Below are 10,802 nucleotides of genomic sequence, written 5' to 3' on the forward strand. Positions count from 1 at the left end.
TTAATATAATTCTCATTTTATATATTTAACGTTTTTTTTTTTGGTTATAATCAAATTTCTGTACGTAACCATTAAAAATTATTCCATTAATGGTAATATCAGTTATTTGAATTAATATTGCAAAATAAATATTAAATTAAGTTTATCAGAATATATTTAATTTAAAATTAAATTAAATTAAATAACTTTTAAAAGAAAATATTATTTTAAATAATTAAATTTTATCTTAATTATTTAAAATAAATATATGAAAAAATACCCTAGAAATCTTCAAAACGTTAACTAATAATTTTTTAAGTTTTTCTTTTTTGATTAGTTGGTGAATATCTAAACTTAATTTAAAATATTATTTATTAAAACCTAAACCTAATATGATTAGAATATTTAATGTAAATATATATAATCCTAGGTCACAGAAAACATTCTTATTATTTTCTAACCTTAAAAGATGTTTAGGAATCTCGACATCTTAAGTATTGAGAATATTTAGAAACATCTATATGTTACTTTTTATCTTACTAGTACGTAGATTGACTTGAAGATTGTGAGAAATTTCTATTACCCTAATAAAAAAGAAAGCCAGGAATGTTTGATAAACTTCAACAGGTATTCTTTAATTATTGTAGGTCAGATTTACCCTGTGTTTGGTAGAGAGAAAAAATATTGAAGGGAAAGAAAATCTGAAAAAAAAAGAGAAAAATATTTTCCATTAAGTTGTTTAATATTGAGTTACAAAATAGAATATTATTAATTTTATTTTATTTCAAAAATGAAAGCATGTTTTAGTAAATTTCTATAATCTTACCCTAAACAAAATATTTCTATTCACTTTTGTCTTCAATTTAGGTGAGAAATTTTCTTAGTGGTTTTTTTCTCTCATCTTTTACCAAACAATCTCAAATTTAGTTTCTATCCATTTTTCTCCTCTACCAAATTAATGAATATATATTTATTAATTAGTTTTTAAAACCCACAGCCTAGTATGCTTTTCACCTTGATTTTGATCTTTTAATACCAACAAAAACAAAATGGTGTGGACCTTAGAAACCAGCTGACGAAATAGGCATGGAATTGAATGTAGTAGGACTAGGATATTCCTTTCCTGTATTGTTGTAAATGAATATTAAAACTATAATAACATATCTATCTTTTACAAAAATAAATAAATAAATCTTAACCAAAATAAATGAATAAAAATGAAAAATAATAATAATAATAAAAGGAAAACATAAAGAAAGGGGTGCAGTGGTGTTGTGGAGTTAGCGAGCGAGTAGATGGTGAAGAAGAAGATGAGCTCTTCTTCCTTAACCCCTCTTTCTCTCTATTTCTCTCTCTTACCCATTTTCAATTGTAGAGATCTCATCATCACGCTCTCTCCTTCTCTCTCTATCTCGCTCTCTAGGTAACTTCATTTATATTTCTCACTGATTCCGATCGCTGTTTGATCATCATCATCATCACTCATCGCCTATTATTCTCCTCTTCTTCCTCTCTTCATATATTTTTATTTATTTTTTGATGAATTGGTTACAGTTTTCAAATCCCACGATCACATATAACAGTAGTTCGTTTGCGATACCAAATTATTGATATTTATATGTGAAATGCTTTTTCGTGGTAGTTATTGTTTTTATTACTTCATCAGTTGATTAATTAATTTATGGTTATTTTGAATTGGGCTGTGCTAGTTGGTAATGGTAAGGAGGAGGAGGGGGAGGAGGCGAGAGGTGGATTTCGGGAAGTGTGATATGTCTTGTGGTGGAGGAGGAGGAGGAGGAGGAGGAGGAGGAGGAGGAAGGGGCGTAAATGAAGACCGATGGACTTGTGCGAAAGGTGGAGTGGCCATGAATTTTCAAAGGGTCAGTTCAATTGTTCGGGACATTGGTGAGCCTTGCCTTTCCCAGTCGCCAATAAAGGTTTCTGTAGCTGTAAGCCTCTTTTAACACATCCCAACTTATTCCCTTTTGTTAATTTTCATATTGTCAACTATCTAAGTTTCATATTACGCCATCTTTATGTGCTTGTAATTGAGTTGAGCAGTTTAAATATTTCTTTTTTAATGAAAAGTTTATAACTTTATTGGAATCTCTTATCGATATGAAATGTGATTTTAGCAAAAACAAAAAATGAGCCCCTTTAGCTTATAGCATTATAGCTTATATGATTTAGTTCACTTGAATATAAACAGAATAAGTTGTGATTTTTTGAGTATTAGAATTTCTGAGTTAAGATTATGTAAAGTAATCCCAGCTTCCCCTGCCCATGGCTTACTATGTTTTCTCACGCCTAAAGCTTCAGCTCTTTCTGCATTGATCCAAATTGTGGACTTTTCTAACAAAACCTTTCATGAACTTAGCAATCCACGTTCCATACATATTACCTGAGCTTGTGCTGCTTCCTCTAAAAATCTGCATCTACGTTTAGCTTTATTCATTCTTGAGGAGGTTGCTGTGCAAACAAAAAATGAAAAGTTATTTGAGTTGGGAGACATCTATCTTCTATTTGTTGCATTACATCCTTTTTTCATGAATTTATACATTAAATGACACAGCAAGTGCTCCTTATGTGATGAAATTAACTTAATTATCTCCCCAAAGAGGCGGAAAATCGTGACATTTAATTTGCTTCTTCACAAACATATTCCTTTGACTAGCTAGGTGGTGCATATATCTATGCAACATACTTATATGCACTCACATACTTCAGTTATGTTCCAATAGAATTCTGGTTACCGAGTTATTTATAGAAAACCTTTATCACAGAAAATAAAGTTTATGTACAAAATTAATCTTATTAGCAATTTTTTCTTTCACTTTCTTATTTGCATTTTTTTTTTCAAATTCTTACCTCTATACTTCTTCCAGATTAATAATATAATTTTTCTTCCATCTTATTTGTTACCTTGCTCTAAATTTTTCATCTTTCTTTTTATTATGCAGGCAAACAAAATGCTTAAGCCACAAAGGTGGCATGCAGCCTTTGACAGTGATGGAAAGATTTTTTGTTTTCAGAAGGCACTTAAACGGATTATTCTTGGGGTACGTAATACGTTGATGTAAAAGTGAAAGATTTTTAAGAATCATTAGTATTTATTTAGGTCCTGTCTTTTAATGTCACTACGTACCTTCTCATTTATATTTTACCAAGGCATTTTGTTCAAGTGTTGAAGGATCATGATAACATGTAACTGTGCCATGTGCATCATGTATATTGAGTTTTTCATGTATTGGATATTGCCTATTAAATTTTTTATTACTAAAATTACGAATGATAGTTAGGGAAAGAGGGGTTTCGGATATAAACTTCTTTTTTTTTCCTTAAAAAAAATCAATGTTGTTTGATATTGTCGTCTGGAAAAGTTATGATGTATTCTTGTTCATTATCAATAAATAAGTAATCAAAGAATTCTAACTTCTAACTTGCTGTATGATAGGGTGTAGATCCATCAATCAGGCCAGAAGTTTGGGAATTTCTACTTGGTTGCTATACTCTAGGTAGCACAGCAGATTATCGAAGACAATTAAGGGCAGCACGAAGGTTTTGTATTTGCTTCTGTTTACTCATATATTTATTCCAGCTGCTCATTCTGTTCTTGTTCAGCCCATATTATTGTCTAGGAATGATACTGGGTGCACCCCTTAGCTTCAACCTTAGTTGCCATCATACTCACATGTTGTTTTAATGACATGTCTTCCTTTTCTATTTCTTAAATGGTCATCTTATTTTTCTTAAATATATAAATAAGAGCATAGTTCAGAATTGTCATTATATAGTTTGCTACATAGTCTTCAATCAAAAACTTATAAAAAACTTTGTTAAGCAAGAATTACACTAAAGTGAGGTAGAAGATGGACTAACAAGAGCATTGGGCAGATTAACATTCATGCTTGAATGGGATAATGTGCGATGTTCTTTAATAAAGTATTTTCTATGAAAATGACTTATGAGGAATGCAAATTTACTTTAGTGCAAAGTTTCTCTTATTTATTGATTAGTTAATTCTATCAGGTGAGTGTTCCTTTATTTTATAGTATTGTCAAGGGGCACCATAATGCTGAACACCACTTGATGTGGCATATGGTGATTGGTACAATTTAATATTTTGCCTACATATTTTAATTTAAAATAGAATATGTGGAACCTAGTATTTAATTGCACCATTCCGCATCAAATCGTGTTGGATATGATATTTCATAGAAAGACTCTTTATTCTAACTTAAGGTTTTGCTCCATAATGAATATAATTGTTCAAATGTTGACAAGAGTTCATCATGCTTTGGTACTTTAGATTTGGACCTTCAAAAGTGGCTAAACATAGTTTTAGTTAAGAGTAATTTGTGGCATAAATACCTAAGTTTAACTCCAAGTTGCAAGTAAATACATAAGTTTAATTTTTGGCGGTAATAATACCTAATTTATATTTTTGGAACTCTGTAGGTACCTAACCGTTAAAATATTATGTCATTACCCACGTGTCATTTTCTTATTGGTATATTTTAATTAATTTTTTTTAAAAAAATAAAAATTTAATGACTTGGACCAATTAGGAATGGTCACGTGGCAATTTACTTAACAATTAGCAGTCAGGTACTTATAAAAGTTCCAGAATTATAACTTAGGTATTATTACCGCCAAAAATTAAATTTAAGTATTTATTTACAACTGGGAATTAAACTTAGGTATTTATGTCGCAAATTACTCTTTTAGTTAATACTCTTTTTCAGAAAACTGATCTTTAGTCAGAGTAAGTAAATAGTTAAGTGTCAAAGGGTCTTTCTTAGAAAATGAATAATGGCCAATCAAGCACCTCTTCAACTGCAATTTCTAGACAAATACATGTCCACCTTAAGACCATATCTTTTTCTGAATGTGCAATACAAGTAAAACTGTATGCTCTTTTTGTTTTTTTAAAAAGCTTTATTGCATTTCTCATGTAGGGAACATTATGAAAACCTGATTAAGCAGTGCCAAATGATGCATTCAAGCATTGGAACTGGTTCCCTTGCTTATGCTGTGGGATCTAAAGTTATGGATATGAGGGCCCCATCAAAAGATGATGGAATAAGAGATTCAAATGTGGAAACAAGACAAGCTTCCATTGATAATGCTAACAAAGTAGAGGGTAACTGTTATAGGAATAATGATACTAAATTGTCTTCTTCATACCACAGTGAAACTTCTAGTGATTCAGGTGACCTTGTCAGTGTGAGGAGAAGCTCTGAAAATGCTGCAAATGACTCTTCTCTTTTCATGGCTACTTCTGGTTCCCAAAAGTACAATGTAGGGACTGAAGCAAATGGATCACCGCGTGTAAATGAAAATTGCTTTGATTTTCCTCCTTTGCCTGTTACTGATTTGTTTGGCAAGAGTGACAAAGATAAGGAAGAAGTTGACATGCAAGACAACAAACTTTCTCAACAAAAATTGAGATTGAAGGATAACAAAATGCACAGTTTCCAAATAAACAATAACATAGATTTAGTTATAGAGTCAAACACCCCATCATCTAACAATGTATCACATCCCATAAACGCTGAAATTGAAATGGCTCGTGCTGATGTCTGTGAACCAGAACCAGTACTGCAGTCCAATATTAGTGATAAGAAGAAAGACATAGTAAAGAGAATGAGGATATCAGATGTACCAGATACTGAATTTGTTGATGGAACTTTGCCTCAAGTAGAGGCTGTGAATAAAGATAGAGTATCTGAATGGCTTTGGACTCTTCACCGCATAGGTAACTTTATTTCATTTTTTCGTTCCACTTTTTTCTTTCCTAATTTAAATGTGCTCTGGTGATAGCATTGTTGAAGTTATTCTTTAAGCTGATAAATTAATTATGGTCTCAGTGGTTGATGTGGTGAGAACGGATAGTCATCTTGAATTCTACGAGAACACAAAAAATTTAGCTAGGATGTCAGATATTCTTGCTGTTTATGCTTGGGTTGATCCTGCAACTGGTTACTGTCAAGGTTGTTCTCTCTCTCTCTCTCTCTCTCTCTCTCTCTCTCTCTATATATATATATATATATATGTAAATATTTATATATATAAATATTTGTATATATTTTATTTTTATTTATTTTATTAGTTAAGAAATACAGAAAAAAAGGAAATGTACAAAAATCAAGGTGCCTTTACATTGAATAACTTTACTATACTTCCTGCAATCATCTGCTGACCATTTGATTCAAAATGTTATTAGGTATGAGTGACTTGCTGTCTCCATTCATTGTTCTCTTTGAAGATGACGCTGATGCATTTTGGTGCTTTGAAATGCTTTTAAGAAGAGTGGTATGTCAAACTTGATAAATATTTTCACTTTTAGTCCTTATAAGATTACAACTATATATTTTCTTAACGTAAAAATCTGCAGCGTGAAAATTTTCTAATGGAAGGACCAACTGGAGTGATGAAGCAGTTGGAATCATTGTGGCATATCTTGGAATTAACTGACAGAGAAATCTTTGCACATCTGTCACATATAGGTGCTGAAAGCCTTCATTTTGCATTCCGAATGTTGCTGGTACTCTTCAGGCGGGAGTTATCATTTAACGATGCTCTCTGTATGTGGGAGGTTTGTCTAATTTTCTTGTTTGGACTATAATAGAATGGAATGCTGGATTTCTTTTGCTTTTACTTTCTCGTGTGTTGAATGTTGGAATTTTGTTTTTATCCCCAAGCAGTGAATTAAAAGAAAGCACAGTTCTTGAACTTGGCTGTTAAAATGAATTTGTATTGATGTTGAATAGTCTGATGGGTATCAAGAAAATGCAAATATGTGTTGAGTATAAGCATCTTGTCTTGCTGTTTTTACGTAAACGAATCTCAAAGTACAGAATTTCTTCCATTTGTTTTAATGTTGATGTTTAATAAAACATGCAGATGATGTGGGCAGCTGATTTTGATGAATCCATGGTCAATGATTTAGAGGAGAGTCGTCTAGAAGCATTGATGGTTCAGCTGCCAAGAGATTCTGAAGCAGAAATGAGGGATGAAACTGAAGAAAATGGTAGCGGTACTACAAAAGGATGCTTAGAGTTGAATCATGGAAATGTGAACTGTTCTTTGTCTGAAAATGAAATTAAGTCAGAAACAACTCATCACTTTTGTGGCTTGTCAAGAAATTTTTGGACAAGGAATGATTCAATGGAGATCTGCACTGCATTGTCATCAACTAAGAAAGGGGATGATGAGTTACCAGTATTTTGTGCGGCAGCAGTCCTTGTCATAAATCGTAATAAAATTATTCGAGAGACCCGTTCAATTGATGATATGATAAAGGTGGGTGAATGTACTGAGTTTTATATTGTTTATCATGTAGTAATTGACAATCTTTTCATTTCTTGAACCTCACATTGGTAATCTTACCTTAGTAATCAAAGAGTCTTGATTTATATGTTTAACGAGTTCTATAAATATATATACAAATTAGAAAATATTTAATTGAATTGCCCAATTTCCTTCTGAGTGATTTCTTTTTATTTTGTTTTGTTTAACCTTTATGAATATCCTTACAATATCTAGATCTTCAAAGATGTTAATGGTTCCTATGTTGAAATTGTTGAAGTAATTTATATATTTACCCTATTTCAGATTTTTAATGACAATATACTGAAGATTAATGTAAAAAGATGTGTGCGCATGGCAATCAAGCTTCGGAAAAAGTATTTCTACAAGGTAGGCTTCTCTTTTTTGTACATTTTCTTTCCATCCAATTATTATCATAATAAGGAAGTGTCTTTTGTATTTATGATCTTATTTTTTTCCCCATAATTTTAGCTCAGTAACTGTACATGATCATTTTTATAGTTTTAAATAATCGAATAGTGAAGAATACATGTAGATATACATGCCTATACTCAAATAGGAAAACATGCTTACCTAACCGATTGTATTTACTTATTTTAACTATGGCTGTTTTACATGGCCCAAGATGTTTTTGGTAGACACTTGCATGTCCAGATATGGGTTAATTTAAGCTTGTTGAAATAATGCAATAAATTATGGCATTCTCATTCGTTGTCTTACTCATGTATAACTGCGATGAATCAGTGTCAACCAGGCCTGCTGACTAGGAAACATGACATTTAACATACTTTTTATGCAACATAGTATCGCCATATGCTGCCTTTGTTGAATCTTACTGTTATTATTTTTTTCTTTTTAAAGCAGCTTATCAAGAGAAAGAGCCCTGGAGAAAGGAATGGTGACTGAGAAGTATAGTGGTCGTCCCAAATTTGAGAATGGCTGTGCAGTGCAATTGCATTAAGCTGAACTTCTGCCGCCATTGACGATTTGTTGCCTGCTTCCACTCCCACTTCATAAGATATAATTCTTGTGCATTTCTCCCATTCGCCATATAACAAACAAAGTTTTGTAGTCCAAGGGAGAAGTGTAAGGCATACATGAATTTGTACCAGTTTTGAGACAACACAAAGGCCCTCCTACTGAGGGCCTCACCCTTTCTTTATTTTATTTTTGTTGTATAGGATGGTCTAAGTTAAATGAAAAACATTTATTTTTATTTATAAATTTTTACGAAATCTTGTAATTTTACCATAGTTAGTGAATAAAATCATTAAAAGATTTGTTGGTATCACACTACTTAATTTATGGACTAAAAGAGATTAAATCCGACGAGTGTGTGTTAAACAAAATATTTGCTATTTTATCTTCATTACTTGGGTTTGACACAATATTAGAGCTGTCATTTGCTAATTCTTTACTTTAAGCAGTGAAGAGATTGGCTTATGGTCTTATGGAATCTTGTTTTGTAATGTTATCTTTGATACCACATGCTTTACTATCAACTAAGGCATATTAAGAAGTGTATTTAACTTCATTTAATGAGGCTTCACTGTGACTTTGAGTTTAAGAAATACTTTGTACAAGTTAGTATCAATAATACAAAGCTTTTTAACAAAGTTTTCCTTGGGTATCTGTTCTTAAATAGATAACACCTAATTTTTTTTTGTTTTTCTTAGCCTACTTTGTCTACCTTCTTTATGCTTTATTAATTAGAAAATAAGTATTTGGGTGGGATCATGAAACAAATATTAATGAATGCAACTTTCCTTACTGCTAGTATTTCAATTTATTGAGAAAATGGCTTCATTAAAACTTCTTTTAAGTAAACCTAATAAGAAAAATATCAAGAAAGAAAAAAAAGAGTATTAGGAAATATCATTAAACAATAAATTTGCGTGTAAAGAGGTACTAATATAATTAGATTTGCAGCAAACACGTTTAATAAGATTATTATCGTACCACACTTTATGATCATCCACATGCATATATATTAAATAATAAAACGAAAAGATGAACGAAAAAAATGACCTCTTGAAAAACTATCAAGTGTTCTCAAGTCTTTTAGTAAGTTGTATTCACAGAACAGTAATATCTCACACCATGATATTTATGATTAACCACAACACACTAGTATCATTATGGGCTGATAGATCATATAGACAATATTATTCTTGGGTTTAATCTTGTATTTCTTAACCTTTTTTAGGTTTCCTAAATATATTATATAAATATATACATTTAGATTTATACCAATATATTAATTATAAACAATAAAATAATATGAAAGATTTAATTAAATAAAATATTTATTTGTTTATTTATTTAAAATAATAAATAATATGTAAATAAATAGTTGTAATTGATTCTGCTATAGATATTAATTCTAAATTCAAATATTTAGTTTACACTAAATATCTAATAATCAATCGAAAGAATATCTCAACCACCCAGAGAGAATCTCTCAACCACTTTAAGAAAATATGTCAACCATAAATAAATATCTATAACCAACTTTTAAATTCAAATTTAAATAAATATTTATATTTTTGAATTATTAATTCAAAAACAAGCATAGTGGGCCTATCATTTGTAATAGGGGCCTATCAATATTCTTACATAGTGATTGGCGCCATCTTATAATAATATTATGTTTACCCAAAAAGTTGGCTTGATGATGTGGACACTATTTTGAACACGTGGCACAAAGGAAACAACACTGGGGACCCCACATCCCGGGATAGAGCAGTGTCACCTACACACTAGGGGCACCCAGGTAAGCATCGAGATCCAGTGAAGTTGTTTCTGAGTGTTATCCTTCAACAAAAGGTCGCCATGATTTTAAAATGAAGAACGATAAAGCTGATGATGTCACGTGGACATCCCAGGGCTCAACCTGGGTTCAGTATCAATGTTGGGCGCCTAGGTTGACATTCTCTGTGTCGTCTCGCATCAGTTTTGGTTCCTATAAACTTCTTATGGGCAATCTGCTTAGCAATTTTCTTAAGATACAAGAGAGACATGCCCCATCCAAGTTTCAGACTTCAAAAATAATGTTGGAGGTTATGCTACAAGGATCTAGATTTACTAACATGTATGTTTGATTATAAATCTATAATCTAACATCCTAAATATGAATTCCCTAAAACAATAAAATAAACATATAAAAGTCGTAGAAAGCTTTACATTGATGGCAGCGAAATAATATGACTCATTTCGTTCAAATCTCTAACCCTTGATCCTTTCTGTTGTAGAGTATAATCAAGATTTGAACCTGGATTCTCCTTCAGTTGATAGTATCTACATAATCTTCTACACTATGCTGAGTATTGCTTTGACATGTGTGGGCATATTCTCAAACCAAGGACCACGAATTTAAATGAAGAAAATCTAAGAGAATTTTAAAATTAATGACAGAAAATAATAGGTTTTCCTTTTGATTCAATTTGTCAGACAAGAGAAAGTCTTAGGTCATCATCTGAATAAAAAACCTT

General features: G+C 31.3%; 1 protein-coding gene across 2 annotated transcripts; it reads left to right on the forward strand.

The window, feature by feature from the left end:
• The first annotated feature begins 1,151 nt into the window (after positions 1–1,151).
• On the forward strand, positions 1,152–8,599 carry LOC115723872 (uncharacterized). Of its 2 annotated transcripts, none has more exons than XM_061104596.1 (11): positions 1,152–1,402; positions 1,689–1,928; positions 2,940–3,038; positions 3,434–3,537; positions 4,938–5,737; positions 5,850–5,972; positions 6,206–6,294; positions 6,377–6,577; positions 6,886–7,284; positions 7,597–7,680; positions 8,173–8,599. In XM_061104596.1, exons 2-11 carry the CDS (start codon positions 1,695–1,697, stop codon positions 8,215–8,217), a joined length of 2,178 nt encoding a protein of 725 aa, XP_060960579.1. In that variant the 5' UTR covers positions 1,152–1,402; positions 1,689–1,694; the 3' UTR covers positions 8,218–8,599. The 2 variants fall into 2 exon arrangements, with proteins under 2 accessions (XP_060960579.1, XP_060960580.1); XM_061104597.1 differs by having other exon boundaries at positions 1,154–1,402; positions 8,176–8,599.
• The last annotated feature ends 2,203 nt before the right edge of the window (positions 8,600–10,802 follow it).

Source organism: Cannabis sativa, chromosome 9, assembly GCF_029168945.1.
Source record: "Cannabis sativa cultivar Pink pepper isolate KNU-18-1 chromosome 9, ASM2916894v1, whole genome shotgun sequence".
NCBI classification, from domain to species: Eukaryota; Viridiplantae; Streptophyta; class Magnoliopsida; order Rosales; family Cannabaceae; genus Cannabis; species Cannabis sativa.

Bases quoted from the DNA above. Each gene is read 5' to 3' on its own strand.
- LOC115723872 (XM_061104596.1), top strand. From the start codon at position 1,695: ATGGTAAGGAGGAGGAGGGGGAGGAGGCGAGAGGTGGATTTCGGGAAG. The intron at 3,039-3,433 runs GTACGTAATACG...GCTGTATGATAG, and splicing joins TTAAACGGATTATTCTTGGG to GGTGTAGATCCATCAATCAG. The intron at 7,285-7,596 runs GTGGGTGAATGT...ACCCTATTTCAG, and splicing joins CAATTGATGATATGATAAAG to ATTTTTAATGACAATATACT.